The 18,234-nt window shown below is 25.1% G+C and overlaps 3 protein-coding genes across 3 annotated transcripts; 2 read left to right on the top strand and 1 right to left on the bottom strand.

The window, feature by feature from the left end:
• Positions 1 to 452: 452 nt before the first annotated feature.
• Positions 453 to 899, top strand: OCT59_006782 (uncharacterized protein; the record flags this gene model as incomplete). Its single annotated transcript, XM_066137844.1, has 3 exons — positions 453 to 468; positions 553 to 695; positions 810 to 899. 3 exons carry the CDS (start codon positions 453 to 455, stop codon positions 897 to 899), a joined length of 249 nt encoding a protein of 82 aa, XP_065998293.1.
• Positions 900 to 1,657: 758 nt separating this feature from the next.
• Positions 1,658 to 2,381, top strand: OCT59_006781 (uncharacterized protein; the record flags this gene model as incomplete). Its single annotated transcript, XM_066137190.1, has 4 exons — positions 1,658 to 1,703; positions 1,795 to 1,953; positions 2,043 to 2,285; positions 2,371 to 2,381. 4 exons carry the CDS (start codon positions 1,658 to 1,660, stop codon positions 2,379 to 2,381), a joined length of 459 nt encoding a protein of 152 aa, XP_065998292.1.
• Positions 2,382 to 7,500: 5,119 nt separating this feature from the next.
• On the bottom strand, positions 7,501 to 10,065 carry OCT59_006780 (uncharacterized protein). Its single transcript, XM_066136471.1, has one exon. The coding sequence runs from the start codon at positions 9,107 to 9,109 to the stop codon at positions 8,741 to 8,743; it is 369 nt and encodes a 122-aa protein (XP_065998291.1). The 5' UTR covers positions 9,110 to 10,065; the 3' UTR covers positions 7,501 to 8,740.
• Between the last annotated feature and the right edge of the window lie 8,169 nt (positions 10,066 to 18,234).

The following is an 18,234-nucleotide window of genomic DNA, read 5'->3' as shown; positions in this document are numbered from 1 at the left end:
CTATCACATCAATACTTGGTTTAAATTTTTAGATGCGCGTCGAAGTCTTATTCTCGAGTCTCATTTAATAGTCATTTAATGCTACTTGTATAATCATAATATTATTCTATTAGCTAAAGTACTAAAGATCTTTTTATTTTACTCTTCCTTCAAATAATACAAATAATACGCAAACAAGGTTTACTATTCAAATTAAAAAAAGACCAATTATTGATTAGACATTTTTATGAACACAGACAATATCCCATTGCTATTTTGGGGAACTCGACTATTGATTAATCACCAATAAACGAAAGTTGGCGACTTGGCGTAGAAATATAGAAAGATTCAAAAAGTACCAATACGACTTTTACTGTTGTGGTTGATTTCAACTTATTTATTCAAGATTTCAAGATGGATCAGATGCAACAAATATTCGCGAGGATCTCGTAGCTAAATATAAGAAATACATAATGATTCTCCTTCAAGGTTTTTAATCTTTTTCGTTTTTTTTAATCTCTTTTTTTAAAAAAAATAAAAAATATATATTTAGTATTTATTAATCTTTTTTAGAACATTTTCCCTACAGCATAACATACACTTGTTCATTCACCTGTACCATCAGTATTTTACAATTAGAACAAGATATAAGCAAGCAAATGAAAGGAATTGAATCGGGATCTATTCAAAATAGTTTGATAGAAAAACATCGGGAGGTAAAGCCATCATTTATTTCTTGAGATCGAATGTTGATTATAATCGAGCTGCTTTAGCAAGTGGACTAAAGATCACAGAGGATAAAATGTTGTGAATTTGTAACCAGACTTTAGCATACCAACGAAAAACCAATTGGCAAATTGGTAATTGTTAGTGAAAGTTGTGTCTCTCCATCACCTTTACAATCGGATACTCACTTGTGATACTTCATTCAGAGGCCTTTCTTTTATTTTTTATATTTTTTATTTATTTCTTTTATTTCTTTTTATTTTTTTATTCCTTTATTTCTTTTATTTCTTTTATTTCTTTATTTCAGATTTTTATCATATATTATTTTAAGATAGCCTTATTAATTGTGTATTATTATACACATATATTTTATATTATATTTCTTGGCGTTCCCTTTATTGAGATGCCCACCTTACAATCTTAAAATTACATTTTTATTATACAAAAGAAAATCTTAAATCTAAAGATTTTTTAACATCTTTATTAAATTCCGATTCCGTATAATTTGTATCGGTAGTCACGCATTGGAAAATTTGGAGGCTTATCACATATTCTACAGCTATTTCAAAATAATCGCTCAACAGATGCTGTAAAATGTGTGATAAATAAGAACTGGTTTGGAAGAGTGATTTTGAGGAGCTAGACTTCGGAGGCGGTTGAACTTTACTTGGGTTTGAAGCGTTTGGAAGATCAGTTTTGAGCAACAAATATTACGATTCGTGGTTGTCATGGAAGTATAAGTTCTTAATCAGAAGTTATATTACCAAATTTGACATCTCTAGTGTTTTCCCATCAGTCGTAGTTAATAATAAGAAATCGGCCTACTTTATGTGAATATTCAGATTTATATATACTTATGATACAGATAAAGAATTATTTTTTTTTATCTTTCATATGATAAATTTTATTCAAACATCGAGATAGCCTCATATATTAAAAAGAATGGAAGAAAATGAATTTGACTAATTTGACTTCACCTTTGAAAGAACAAACCGGAAGTATCAGCAAACGATCAAATCTCAACGGAACCCGTATTGGCAATTCCTATCAAACAAGGAAAGAAAAATACTTGGTTGATTTTTTTTTCAGCAAAAACAACCGTTGGTTTCGGCATCATCCGTAGAAAGATCGGTGGATGGCTTAGTAGAAAAAGCCTTGAAGGAAATTGGAACGGATTGGAATGTATTGCTCCATACCATGTTCCAATACGATATATGGAAAGACAATCTGGCCAATTCAAATCAATATGTTATTTCGTTTCAAAAATGCCATAGAGCAAATTTACAATTAGATAATTCCGTATTGCAAACTTAATAAGTTTGCTGAATCATTAAAAGATTTGGAAGATGTGCTGAATAGTACAATAGCAAATGATGATGATAAATTATTTACAACAGCCGAAAAGGGAGAGTTATACTGTAGACAAAATATGCTTTATGAAGCATTAATTGATTTGGAATATGTATTGGCACAAAACCCCCACACAATTTTATATCAAACTACTATTAATTTATATTCTCAAAATCTAACGACAATAATTTTACTACGAATACCAAATGATTGTCCTGAATATAAACTAGGTGAGAGTACTAATAAAGGGTAATAATATTTACATTTAATTTATTTATTTATTTTAATATCTAATAAAAATATGTATTTTTTTAGTATTTTTTTAAGAGATGTAAGAAATTTACAGATTTCTAGATTTCTATTTTGAAAATATAGAATCGCAGTTTGACACTATTGAAAAAGATTTTACAACTTCAGATCATAAAATGTATCCTGTAAAAGAAGGCAAGAAAATTTAAATATATTAATAATCGTTCTGTTTAGTCTTATAATTAATTAGATTTATATATTTCGAAAATTACAGGAAACTTTTTTATTATAAGACATTCAAATTTACCATTGTACAATATTGTGTTACAGAAAAATCATTTTTATTGAAAAATTTATGAAAAATTGAAAACGTGTGAAAGAGAACATTTTGGATCTAAGAAGATCAAGGTTAGAGAATTTTTTTTCAAAATTGAGATTTTTATTGCATTATATTTTTTGATATGACTAGATTAAAATACAATAACTTTTAAATTTTAACTAAAAATTCTTCTACCTTGACTTTTCTAGATCAGACCCCTTTAATAGACAAAAGGAGAAATTCACTCTCCGAATAAGCAAAAGGAAAAATTGAAAATTTAATAATTTTAAACAAAATTTTTTGAGCCAGTTAGGATAGAATTCCTTCTTTCGAACGAGTGTAAAATGGTTTAATATGAGTATGAATGATGAGACATTTTAATGAATATTAGTCTACGATCAACAAAAATTTAAATCCTTTTTTGTAAGATAATTCTCCATTAACATTTTCAATATTAATATAATAATATGAGATAAATAGCAAAGTTGGGATCGTCTGTCTGGGTAGTTTACTATGGTACATAGGGGAGCCAGTAGTTCATTTTAGTTTGTAACCTTTGTATCGTTCTTATGTATCGTTTACTTGTTATGCTTAATAAATTGACTTACAATCTGAGTTTAAAATAATAATAATAATATGAGGTAAATTTTGAGAATAGAATAAATTAATTAAGGATTCAAACAATTTTTTTTAAGTAAATACAATAATAATGGATGAGAAATTAACCTCATTTCAACGATCAAAATCGGTCGTTCTTTACATGTACTTATCGTACTTATCGAATAATGAATAAGGCTTTTATTATCAGAATAAACAATCTCGTTGTGTAGCCCCTGTATAGGCTCAATTAACCATATCAAAGTTATAATTTTATCGGCTCATTTAATTGATCAATATAAATAGTTCGATTCCTTTTTCGTTTGTTCATCTCTTAAATATTCAAATTCAAATTCAAAAAAAAAATTACTAATTTTATTTATGAATAATAATGGTTTTTGTTATCATTGGAGGTCAGTTTTCTTACATTTTTCCCAATTATTTTCAACAAATTTTATTTCAAATTCATATTCTTAAAATATACACAAATGTATTTGTGAAATCTTTCATATTTCATATTTATATTTTAAACAATTAATGAGAAAACTAGAGTGGCTTATAACGAACTTTTTTCCAACCACGATTTGCTCTCAAAAATCGGTTACGCTGTTTTCAAACAGTATAAGGAAATTACCAACCATGCATTGTGTATACATATTGTCAATTTGCAATTTTTTTTTTCATATTTATATTTTAACTTTTTGCGGAATTAAGCAAGAGTTTACTGTAATAAAAATTAACTGCACTCCATACTAAAGATCCATAAAGAAAAATCGCGATACCTTTTTGTTGGAAAATACCTTTTCTAAACAAAGTTATAAAATTGATTTTATAAGTAAATACAATACAATACCTTTTCCTATTAACAAAAAAAATGTAAGTTGATTGCGTTAGTTACCTCAGAAGAGGATGACGATGAAAGTAATCATAGAGCTATTGCGAAGGAAAAGTTGATGTAATCCCTCTAAACTTCTTATCATGAATTAAGCGACCAATTTTGGCTGCAAACAAGTAATTGATCGATCTTAATTATGATACTTTGTATATATTGCTGATTCGTTAAATTTATATTTACACTTTTTTCTTTTTATTTGGATAGGTTTCGGTCCGACAAAGAGTCGATAGACGTACATATCGATATAGGGAACGCCGCCGGCGGCATATTGATACCACATTAAAGGCATTAGAGTTAGGGTTAGGGTTGGGTTGGTTAGATTAAAAAGTGCCAATTCTAATTGAAACAGAAAATCAAAATCAAGATATTATACTACAACTACATTAAGGTGAAATACAGAGAATTTCAAAAATACATCCATCATATGCAGTATGCACCACTTCATTATGTTATGTTTCCTAGAGATGGATGATCATAATATATATGATGAGGAAATATCTGATAGTAGTGATGAAGATTAAAAAATTTTACAAAAAGCCTTAAAATAGTAGACTTCAACGAGTTTTTAATTCAAAGCATTGAGTGCATGAGTCAATCTATATTGTCGGAATAAAGAGGTTACTTGTATGAATTATGAACAAGTTGGCAGAATGAATGGGTACAAATCTCGCTTGAAGGGTGCAACTAAAATTAAAGTTTCTAACAAATGCAGTTTTAATTATTTTTATTATTTTTGTAATTAATAACTTTGTAATTTACTAGAAACCTTGGACTTAATACCTTAGTTAAAATAAAAAGTTAATGAATTTATAGTGCAAAATTAGTAAAATAATTTATATAATTAATAAAAATGCTTAAATAAACAAAAGTGAAATTTTAAATTTAATGTTAAGTAGATCAGCCAAGTAAAATGCGTTTTGATGAAACTCCATGAAATGGTCTTGCCTATTAAGAAGAGAAAAGGACAATTCACAATTAGAAACTGATGAACAATGTGAAGCTTCAACTAAAGATTGTGAAGGAAAATAACAAAAAAAGAGACTTGGCAGAGTCTATTAATGAACAACAAAATGATCAAGTTCAATGAATCTAAAGTTTCTACGAAATTTTGTGTTGAAATGAAATAAACTCGAACATAAGAATGAACGTTTTCCATCGATTAAGAATATGTAGTTATTATTAGAGATAAAATTATTTTAAAAAATGTTCTTTTTAGCAAAAAATATGAATCCGAATGATGTTGAAGGGATTCAGTATCGATATCGTGAACTAGTGCTTAAGTAGCTCGGAAGTAGTTTATTGAAATGGCTTGGTTTAGGTATCATTTTCTCTTATTAAAATATTAGTAAATCTCGTTTATAAATAATCTTTTAGCCAAGTTTAATTAATGAGGCTAAGCAATTCAACTTGTCTATAACGAGAAATCTATATTTTTAATTGTTAGGAACCGGGTTCGAAACCGGGTTCGAAACCGGTTCGGTTCTAAAGTAGTTCGAAGCAAATTGCACATTTTGTAGATCATTTTTTCTTTATAGACAATTAATTAAATTTATCATCAAATTTTTTAGGTAAAGTTACTTATTGTAGTAAAGTAATTCGACTTATCTGTATTTAATAATTTCAAAAATTGTTCAAACGTCCCTATCGTGAACAAAAAAATTTTACCAGTTCATGTTGTGCAACGTCAAATTTACAGAAGACCATCACGACGCTTCAGATCTATAACGGATTCCGTCTCCTAGTTGTGTGAACTTGAATGGTTATTAAAATTGATGTAGTAAAAAATTATTCATATCGAATGATTTTCAAATAATCATAGTATGAATAGTATAAAGTAAAAATCATCCAATTCTTTGATCCGAGTTGACGGTCAAATTTTCTTCAATTGTTGAAAATTTAGAGTTGATTTATTAACAAGTGTTTCAGCAGTTAGCCAGTTATCTATTCGTGACGTAGCTCCCCAACCATACCATAGCTTTATTAGCTGTAAAGAAGCGAATTAAAAGTTAAGCTAATAGTTATCATTAAGATAATTTTAAAGGATGCGGTTAATATTTTTCTGGAAAGAAAATTATAGATTATGGCTAAGTTTTACGGTAATTAACATGTCAAGATACATCCGAATTGTCATACATTTTTTAAAACTAGTTAAAATTCTTGTATAAGTTGATCATGTGAATTTCATCTGTCATGCCCCAACGAATACGGGAACGGACTTGGATTTGATACCAACAAAGTTTGATTTATACAGAATTTACAATCTGGATTTACATCACATCAACTTAACTAATCCGATCCAAAATTTAAAGGTTCATTTATAATTTAAATTGCAGATTGGTCACTCCCAGGTTAAGGGTGAACCCGTCGCAAAAAAAGAAAAATAACCGGTAATTAATTTCTAAATCTTTTTAATTGGTATAACTAAAAAAGTTATGTGCATAATTTCATAATAAATCACATGATTCTTATAATATGTTCAGTTAAACACAAATATTTACAATTAAAATGTTTTTGTCAATAATACAGCTATAAATTAATAAATTAATTTGTCCCCAAATGTTGTGGAGATATAATTAATATTTTTCATCAAAGATTACTTGCGATTTTATTGAGATTTATAGGTTGTCATTTAAAAATAAATAAAATGACATTTCCTTTCCATGATTTTACCATTAGAATTTTTTTTTTATAAAAAATTCCATAAAATTTATTCTATAAAAGAAAGAAATATTTCGCGCGGCGCAGTAACATAAAAAATTTTAGGCGGGAAAAAAGTTATCCCCATCAAACACAAAAAAAAAAAAATTTTTTTAGATTAAACAAAACGAAAATGTTCTAGAATTATTTTATTTCTATAAAAAACATTTCTATAAAAAACACATGGTTCAATTGTTTTAAGACTTTTCGCGAGTAACCTCAAATGGTCTGTGCATGCTTATCGATTTTTAAGGCGTTCTTTTGAGCTTTTCATATGGAGACTTTTCTTGATTCGGTCTGTAATTTTTCGCCATGAGTATTTATTTATATTTTTATAATTGTCTAACTTTCAAACTTTGTTTATATTATTAATAGATAACTTATTTTTCTTTTTGAAAATAATAATCGTTTAATTCATTGTTTCGAGTTTTTACGCCACAAATCTTTTTTTTTTTTTTTTACTCTCAGGGTGGGCAATCGGCTTTTAGGGCCCGTGCGATCAAAATCTTTCCAATTCCAATTCTTTAATTCTCACACTAACCTTTTCAATAAACAATACTCATCCGGTTTTTTTTTTTTGTAAAATTAAATTCCATTTTCGTAACAATTAAAAATATTTCACGTTTAAAAAAAAAAAAATTTATTATTTCGTAACTTTCGTAACTCGTAATATTTTTATTAATTTATTATCACAAAAAAAAAATTTAAATAATTATAATTTTTCATAATTGTTTTTTTTGACATAATTTTGTTTGGTTATTTTAAAGAGGTTTTTTGTGCTTAAATTGTTTTTTTTAACATAACTATACAACACAACGAAAAAAAAGCAGAAAAAAAAATAACGAAAATATTTTGGTAAAAGCGAAAAAAAAATTAAAAAATGAGAAAAAAATAATATAGATACGAGAAAAAAAATAATTAATATTATCGAAGTAGAAAAAATTTCAAAAATTTTCGATTCAAAATTTTTAGGTAAGAAAAAATTGAAAGGCCAGATTTGAAAAAAAGTAGGAACAAATTTAAAGGTTATAAAAATAAAGGAGATATAAAAAAAAAATAGTCCATTATAAATATAAAAAAAAATAAAATGTTCATTTTTTGGTAAATTATACTGTTTTTAAAGTTCAAAGTTCTGAAAAGCGAGGGGATTGTTATATAACGATATTTAATCATCATTAATCATTAATAAAGAAATATTAAAATATTTCTTTTTTTTTGCCGATTAGACATTTGGATAACGTTTTTTTTTTTTTTTTGGTTTTTTTGATTTTTCTTCCATGTTGAATTCAAATTGTAAATGTTATTATTAACCGTCCGAAAATTATTTAGAAAAAAAAATAGTCCGTTCAATAGTGTTCGTTTAAAAATTCGTATCGTAAATCGAAAAAAAAAATAAAAAAATTAACATTCGTCCTCTTTTTTTTTCGAAAAAAAAAAATAAATGTAAATAATATAATAATTATTATCCGATTTTTTTAAAACCGATCCGAAGATCGATCTTAAAAAAAACAAAAACAAAAATTGTTCGATTTTTTGCCTCCGACAACGTTTCTTCTTGTTTTGTCATAAAAAATATATATATTTTTTTTTTATAAAAAAAAAGCATATGTGGTTATTTGCCAGCCGTGGTGATTAATAATAAAAAAAAAATGTTGCCATTTTTTTTTTTTTTGAAAAATAGTATATATATTAAAAAAATCGTAAAAAAATTTGGCGAGAAAAAAAAATAAATAAAAAAGAATTAAAAAAAAGAATTAAAAATAAAAAACATTAAAATTTTCCACAAGAAATTAAATTTTTTTTTTTTGATTTTTTTTTGAATTTTTTTGAATTTTTTTTGATTTTTTTTTTTTTTGCAAAAATTTATAATAATAATTTTAAAAATTGTCATTATTAATAAATTACATTTCTTTTTTTAGATCATACTTTTAGACTTGTCGAAATGGTACTCGAACACCATTAACATACATTTCATCAAATCGTTCCATTTGAACTACCATATCATCTACTTCTTTTTGAGCATTATTATTATTTATTTCATCATAAATTTCAAATTCCGGAAATGAAAAATAGGACGATTCATTTGAATTGATAGAGGAAGGTGAGCAACAAAAATCTGAAGAACTGATAGAAGTAGGAGAAGTTGGTGGAGAAGAAAGTAATTGCATTGTTGCGTTCATTAAAATGCGAAAATTATTTTTTCTCTTTCGTTGATCATTGGTAGGTTTTGATTTGTCATTATTTATGGTGTTGATGGCGTCGGATTTCTTGGCTTTTTGATGATCTGTTGAGGACATGATTGAATCGAATGATTATTGCTTGGATCGACGTTATTAAAAGGGTAAAGAGAAATATAATTATTAAGTTTCGTAAAAAAATAAAAAAATTAAAAGAAAAAAAAATTATATTATAAATTATTGCAAAGATAAAACGTTAAAATTAAAAAAATTTCTGTGGCGAAAAGAAAGGGGGCTTTTTATATCTTTTTTTTTTTTTTTTCTGAACCCGTTATACAAATATTTGTTATGTATATAAGACGAAAACAGTCACAATTGTTTTTTTTTTTTTTAAAAAAAAAAAAAAGGTATTATTAATTTATTAATAAATTAGAATAACAAAATAAGTAAATGTTAAAATTCGGAGAATATATTTTTTTTTGGATCGTAAGATAAATACTTTATTAGGGATTGTAGAGATATACTATCAACCAGTAAAAAAATATTTATCGTGGTTCTTTATTCTTAAAACAAATTGAAGTAAAATTATTGGAAATTTTTTTTTTTTTGAAATAAAAGAAAAAAATTTTTATTTATTTTGTTATTCGGTTAAGCGTAAGATGTATGTTAATGCAAAGTTTTTAAAAAAGTGAAAAAGTTTGAAACATTAATTTGTCATTATAGGTTAAAAAATTTCGTCAAATATAGTAAAGGGATAAATAAGGAATAAAAAAGAAATGGAGAAGATAACAAAGGTCGGTATTATTTTGTAACGGGTTCACATAAGATCGAACGTGGAGGACTTGGCTGAACTCACCAACGCTCAAAAGGCAAGAAGCAAGCTTCGAGCTTTTGGATGGTGGTCCTTTTATAATCAAGATTTCAATTAAAAAAAAATTTTTTTTTTTATTTTATTTATCTATAAATGAATAAAAAATATATGAATCAAGTTACATTAAATGCTCTATACTTTTATATATGAACCCCTCAGATAGATTATAGCAGAGATTCTCACATTATTTTTTTTTTTTTACTACAAAAAAAAAAACAGAATTGAAGGAGATCCTTACTCTAAATAATTGACAGTTTGAATAAAGTAAAAGTATAATAGTAACAAATAAATATCGGTAAAAAATAACGGGTGTGAATTTCACGGGTTCTGTAATAATCGTTCATAGTAAAACTATAAACATCAACCCTTAAAGCCCGTGAAAATCACCCCCTGTTATCTCTTCTGGCATTAAATCGGGCAAGTAGAAAGTTTACATTTACTTACATACATAAACATTCAACACATTCGGTATTATTATAAGTATTATATATATAATAGTGTTTGTTTGAAAGAAATAATTTTTAAATGATAAATTGGTTAGTAATTTTTAAAGTAAGCAATAACATAATAGTTATATAAAATATTATATTTGAAAAAAAATAAAATAAAATAAAATAAAATAAATAAATAAATAAAAAAAAAATTTTTTTTTTTCATTACACTGAGTTAAAGAAGTTATTAATATTTGTTAGTTAATACCATTTTAGCCGGATAATAGTTTATAATAGTTACAACTTTGCCACAATGCATAATTTGATATATATATATTTTTATAATAGGATTTACCTAATGCTTCTTTTTTATAGGTAAATCTTTTACATTTGGTTGAAATTATTATTTTAGATTAATTTTATTCGGGCCAATGATGATCAAATGACCGAACATCAAAAAAAAAAAAAAAAAAAAATTCATGGAGCCGAGATTTACCTTTTTATTGTTTGAATAGGTTTTGTTCCTGTTGTCCATTCAAATCATCATCTATTGTTAAAAAAAAAATTTTTTTTTTTGCTTAAATTAAAAAAGAAAAAGGAAAAACAACAAGGATCGGGACATGCTTTTTTAAGGATAAATACAATTTAAAAGTGGCAAATGTGGCAAATAAAATGAGTTTTTTAGGGGATTTTTTTGAAATCAACAAACAAAATGTAAATCAATGTTTAAATATGGAAATTAACTTGTCCTTTTTAAGATTAATATTTTTTTTAAAAAATAGGACAGGGAAAAAAAAAAATCCCTTTGAAAATTTTTCAATTGTAATTTAACAATATTCGGTACCCTTATTCAAAATAATTCCTTATTCATATGCAAATAAAAATAATAATCATCTAAATATAATTTTTGTACTATATCTGTATTAGTTATGTTTGATTCTTTTTTGATCTTGCATATATTTAAAAATGAACTGGGAACTTTTCATCTATCCGTGATACAAACGAATAATATTGAAACACGCTGCATATTTTTTACCATCTATAAATAAATATTAACTATTTTGTAAGATTGACGTCCCAAAAGAAAAGAGATTTTTTTTTTTCTTTTTTTTCTTGGTTTAAAATTTGTTATTAATTGTGAACCAAATTTGTTTCTTTTAAAATATTCAAAAGTAAATAAAGATTAATAAATAAAATAAAATATTTTTTAAATATCTATTTATAAAAAAGATAATCTGAAAATGTTTGAAAATGATTTTTTTTTTTATTTCATTAAATAATCAAATCAAACCAAGATTTATTGAAATTCCTGATCGGTTCATATAGAAAAAGGATTTGTAAATTCTGCAACTAATATTCGATGATTAAAAAAAAAATAAAAAAAAGCGAACCAAATTTCAAAGGAAAAATGAATAATAATTTTTTTTTTACATAAAATGAATACAAATTTAGCCTACAATAATAATTATTAATTTGAAAAGGTTATTTGTCGATATTTCTTTCAAAAAAGAATTATTGACGCGATAAATAAGTCTTTCTAAGGTTTTCCTGCATTGTAACCAAAACAAATTTACCCCTTATCGTCAAATATTCATTCCTAAAAAGGTATAAAAATTATATTACTTAAGTCCAATAACTATTGTCCAAATATTTTGGCAGGAATATCCTGGTAAATCTGCTATTTGCACATTAAAATCTTTATTTGTGTTAATTTAAAGATTGAAAGATTCGGATAAAAAAATAATTGGTGATTTTATATAGTACACAAGTAACTTTAGGTATTGCAAAACAATACTAGTTATCTTAGACGCAGTAATGCGCAGTAATCGGTTTTTATAGAGAAAAAAAGTACGCGAAAAAATTATTTAAGATCCATTTATTATTACAAAAAAATTTAATGATTACGATTCATAATAATTATAAGAATTTTTATAGAGATTATCCAATTAAAAATCTACTTTTGATTTTTTTAAAGGACTAAAGGTATGTATAAATAAATTTTATGAAATTTCATTAATTTCACCATGGGTTGGTTGCATGGGTTGTATGTTGTATGGTTTGTATGGGTTGTATGGGTTGTATGGGCTGTCAACATGTCCAACATGTCAACATTTTAATAATTAATCAAAATCATGAAATTTTATCACGAATCATTTCTAAATCACATTAAAAAAGTAACGCGTAAAAAATTTCTAAATTATTAAAATTTGCATATTTAATTAACTTTTATTGTTTCCTCATGTTTTACTCGTGTCTCCTCGTCTCCTCATGTTTCCTCTTGTTTCCTCTTGTTTCTTGATACATACGTACGACGTATGTTACATAACTTTATGATTTATGAGTGAGAAATTGTGTCATGTCCTTTTTAATTTACGCGCATTTATAATTTCTACGCGTCATTATTAATATGGATAATTAACGTCACTACCATTTTTTTTTTCATACACTTTTACACTTTCGTTCATTTATTTACATTTTCATAAAAAAATAATTTATTCAGTCAGTCTAAACATTCTGAGCCACATATATGACTAAAACCACGTGAACGTCTTGTTGCAGTTTATCGTGGCGTTATGATCAACTTTACGTTTTCCAATATTATGAAATTTCCTTTATATAAAAAAAACCTGTTTTTGGACAAGAATTTTTTTTGAACTTTCAAGTGAAAATTTGTTTTAAAGTTATTAAAAATGACCGATTATGTGTAACACCTGTCAATATAGTAACATGCAAGAAAGCCAAACGTGCCAAAATATTTTCTTTTTATTTATAGATTAGTCTGGATTTATCATATAAAAAAATCAATTGTTACACAACTTCGATTGCATATCTTATCCACGTTCTCTTATTGAAATTTCTGTAAAAGTGCTTTTTGAAACTCTCATTTTACATAAAATGTAAATTGTTGATTAAAATTCTGTCGTATAACGAATCTTTTGATTACGTTTTAAACTTGTTACTTGGTGAAATCTTGTATTACACTATAATTTCACTAATCAAAGAGATGAATTCGCTCAAGTTATTTTTTCTTTTTATCTTTTTTACGTATCGCGACGCAATGCATTAGCAAAGAAATTATATTATGACTCAACTTGCTTATGATTTCTTTCTATTAAGAAATTTTTTAGATTATCGTCTGCATTACATAAAAACAATTTGTTTCAGAAGTCGAAGAAAATAATTTAAACTCTGAGGTTATCAATTCGTTATCATAAGTTTTTTCTTGATAGAACCCAAAACAGTTTTACAGGAACGAACTTAATTTTTTTTTTTTTTTTTTTTTGGACCGTTTTTTAGGGAACGTTTTTTTTTTAAATTAATTAGGTCTAGACATTTTTTTTAGGATACTTACATATTATTATGAACCTGCTGGGGTTAAATTGTTATTGATAAAAACAATATCCTCATAAAGATTATCCTTAATAATAATAATGATATAATGATAATAATAATAATAATAATAATAATAATTTTTTTAATTAATCCTTATTATTTTAACTTATAGTATTTTTTTTTATTTATTATTATTATTATTTTATTTATCAGTAAATAAAATTTTATACAGATATGCAAAAGAAAAAAAAAATGTGGATTAAAAACAATGGAAATACAAAGAATTTATTGTATTTTACCCCACAATTGCATGTGGGAACAACTCATCCGTATGAGAAGCTAAAAAAAATATGGTGGTGGTGTGACACATATTTTTTTTTTTTTAAAATAAGAATTTTTAAAAGAAATCTCCCGATCATATATAAACAACCTTATTAAAAAAAAAAATTTGAGTTTGTGGATTGTGTGGCGCGGTAAGTGGCGCATTTCAAATACAAGGTTTTTCTTACTGCGGCTTTATTGTTGAAATTCCAATTGTTGGTGGAAATTTCGGATATTACTAATGTAACACCCGAATTTTTTTTTTTATGATTGTTCTTTATTTCACATATTTTGCATAATTATAGGGAATTAAATTAATAAAACTGAATATGGATATTGTTTGGGGACGGGTTATAGCTGCAATACCTTGATTTGCTCGGGTCGAAAAAAAAAATAAAATAAAAATAAAAATAAAATAAAAATAAAATAAAATTAATAAAATAATAAAAAAAGTAAAATAAAATGAGAATAAATAAATAAATAAAATAAAAATAACTTAAGAAGAAAAAATTCCTTTCACACGAATCAAAAGCAAATATTAATAATAATAAAGCAAGTACAAGTAAAAGTATATATAAAAAAAACTTTAGAGCAGTAGGTGCATTACATATTGCATCTTTTTCTTTGATCATCCCATTTTTAAATTTATTGTTGTTATTGAAAAAAAAAAAAATGTAACGATTGTAAATGTTCTTTTATGCATCTAAATAACATGGGGCCTAGTGCAAATTTAACATCCAATAATAATTTACATCCATTGTGCCAATTATGTATTTACTTTTTTATCGGTAATATGGTAAAATGATTCTAAATAACATATGTTCACATTACATTTTTTTTTTTTCAATGATATCGAAATAAGAAAACAGGTAAATAAAAATTACTTTCTTTCAAATGAAATTGGGATAACAATGTGCAAATAATTGCCTAAAAGTTTTTGAAAATTATGAAAGTACAGCCAAAAGCATGTAATTATTACCAGAGATGTCTTATTGGCTTTTTTTTTTCTTTTTTACATTTGAAATTTAATGCGATACGATTGCGTGTGAGAAAAAAATGTGGTATCGAAATTTTTAATGGCGTGTTTATTTTTATTTCTGTATTTCTGTTTGTTATATAATAAGGTTATTAAGGTTATTAAAGATCATGACAAAAGTCATTGAATAGTTTTGTCAGGAGATTAATTTTGCCTTTGATGCATTTTTATTCAGTTCCCATAACCAATCTTCCGAATTGGAATGGGGACTCGGTACAAATTAACGGTGCGGTAACCGATAATCTTCATATTTGGTTACACATACATTTAACTAATTTGACTTGTTGATTAAAAATCAGAATATCCTGAGTTTTTTTTTTTCTATCCCGCGATCCATTTTGAGATAAACAATTATTATGGATAAATTGCATTTAATTAGGTTTAAACTCTAAGTTTTATCAATTGACCTATATTTTGATTTTTGATGTATATTAAGTATAAGATATGTTGTGTGTATGATAGAATGAATGTATAGGTTATCACTCGTCAATGTAATGTCTTGTTGATCTGATGTTTGAAATCCTTTTTCCTTTCTTTTTTTTTTGTACAATTTAAATAAGAAAGAAGGGAAGGTTAATTATTTAACAAATCTTGTTTAAATATAACGTTCGAAAAAAAAGAAGTAATATATATATATATATATATATATATATAAAGATTATTAAATGTAATAAATAAATGTTTATAAATAAAAAATTATTATTATTATTATTATTATTATTATTATTATTATTATTATTATTATTATTATTATTATTATTATTTGTTTTAAAGTATTTTAATGAATATGCATGTCTAAAGTACTTATAATAAAGTTTTCCTGTGCTTCTTTACATATTATGAGTCCAACCCTGGTAATAAGATAAATAATCTTCGAATTATTTGTTGAAAATCAAACGAATAATAATAAAAAGAAGGTTATGGTTTTTCGTTTTTTTTTTCTATTTTTAGAAAATATATAAAGAAAGAAAGAAAGAAAATAAATAAATAAATAAATATAAAAAAAAAATTAATATGAAAATGCAATGCAATCTTTATTTCTTTCAAACAAAAGATTCTCCTTTAATAATTTAAATTAATGCATGCAACATGCGGTTTTCATATTTATCAAAATAAAATAAATAAGGCTTTACTTATTTTGTTTTACATTGAAACCAGACATTAACCCAAATAAGATCAATAGAAAGAAATATCACTCGAGACCTTGCATATTTCTTATTATATATAAAAAAAAAGATCCTTGTTATTCTCAATTACCATTTTTTAACCCTTGCTTTTTGATCATTAATTAAATTAAATGGATTTAAATTAATTTAATATTTCTAATCATTTCCCAATATTTTCACCCCCGAATATATTGTTTATTGTTTTGGTTACTTTTATTAATTGATAATTTACCCTATTTAAAATAAGATATTTTTGAACTGGTTACAGCTTAAGACAATGGCACAATTAACACAATTAACCATTTTCATTTGAAGATTACACATGATTCGCTGATTTTACGTCATAATATAAACATTATTTAAAATAAAGTTAATTGAATTTTTTATTAATTATTATATTCTTAAACAATTTACGTTAGAATATTTCATTTAACGCGTCATTTGTTCATCATTAATTATAACCTTTTTTTATAAAAAGAAAATCTTTAATTTTTTTTTGAAGTAATGATACATATAACTTTAACTAAATTGCTTTTTAGGTTGAATTAAGATTATTTTTCAATTGTTTTTTTCACGTGAACAAATAAAAATATATATGTATATATAAAGCATGAATCTAACGCGAAAAATCATTTAAACTAGGATATAAAAGTTTTAGTTTCTCTGAGTTATTGTCCTTTTTTATGCCTACTCCCAATATAGTTACTTAGTTACATATATTTATTTGGATTTTTTCTAGAATAATTACATATAAATTATGAAAATGGGACGCGGGTTTTAACTCCTGTAACTGGAACAACTATTTTCCTTTCTTATTATGAAAATACGTGATGCTGCGCCTAATAATTATTTTTATTATATATTGGTATCTTTTTTTATTTCATCATGATTTTTATATTTGAAATATTTTAGTTCAATTAATTAAATTAACTTTTTCTTTATAGATAGAATAAATGATGTAAAGTGCGTTCATATATATCGGTAATTAATTACTTAATAATTTTATCATATTAATATTATTAAAATCTTTAGACACGAAAATAATATAATAATAATATATATATATTTATCTTGTTATTACACTTATACTAAGTCCATTTTTTTTCTAAAAATCTTACTATTTACATCATTTGACATAAGATATTTGTAAGATATTTGTTTTCCCTAAGAAATTGTTTTAACACCCTAAAAAGTATATTGGATCAAGATGACATAATTTTTTTATAAATTGTACTATATTCATATAAGTCATTTTTATAAAATGAAACTTTAAACGTGTTAACTGTTATATATACTGCGTACGTCATAAAATAAATCGGAGTTTAATTGTTAATTCGAGCCAGATATTAATTCTGGCTAAGATTTAATCTTTTGGCGGAAATACTGGACTGAATTGGAAATACTTTAAATTACCGACTAATCCAATCTAGTCCTACTCAATACTCCGATAGGTCTAGTTCGATAAATCTCTCCATTATGAATTAGTTCCAGTTCAGCGATTATTCCCATAAACGCGCGCAGTATTTCCATCAATCCTTAATTTGGCATAATACAATTTACATATAAATATTTATCCATAAAAAATATATACACTTTTGTAAAGTACAATGATTATAATGATTATCTTGTGATTCTACGTGATCAATTTTATACTCTGATGATGATACAGTATATACTTAAAGGAATGTATCTATCTTCACTGAGAAATTTTAAACTTGCCTTCTTCACTTGCTCCGTTAGATTTAATAATTTAAAATGTGCAATAAAATTTCCGTAAAAGGGTTTTTTTCGAATAAATTATTGGATGGGTGTAAAAATATCGATCAAGTGTGGACTGTGTGGTCGTTAGGAATACTGCGGTAACCAATAAGGCATTGCAATATTGCAAATTTGCAATGTTATCAATTTGTTACGTCTCAAAAAATATTAAATAGTTTATTGGATATCACCGAACTGTGAAGCAGTTCGCATCACTATCCAATAAGTATTAGTTATTTACTAATCTAGTAGTATATAAATGGGTTATCATCCTGACCCATTTATATACTAAACTAGATCAGTAAATAACTTTTTTATCATCCTGGATA

Source organism: Rhizophagus irregularis, chromosome 15 (assembly GCF_026210795.1).
Source record: "Rhizophagus irregularis chromosome 15, complete sequence".
Classification (NCBI taxonomy): Eukaryota; Fungi; Glomeromycota; class Glomeromycetes; order Glomerales; family Glomeraceae; genus Rhizophagus; species Rhizophagus irregularis.
The sequence above is the reverse complement of the archived record's forward strand: the minus strand, read 5'-3'. Positions and strand labels throughout refer to the sequence as shown.

What these genes read in the sequence shown, in the direction of transcription:
- OCT59_006780 (XM_066136471.1), bottom strand. Translation starts at nt 9,109, where the DNA reads ATGTCCTCAACAGATCATCAAAAAGCCAAGAAATCCGACGCCATCAAC.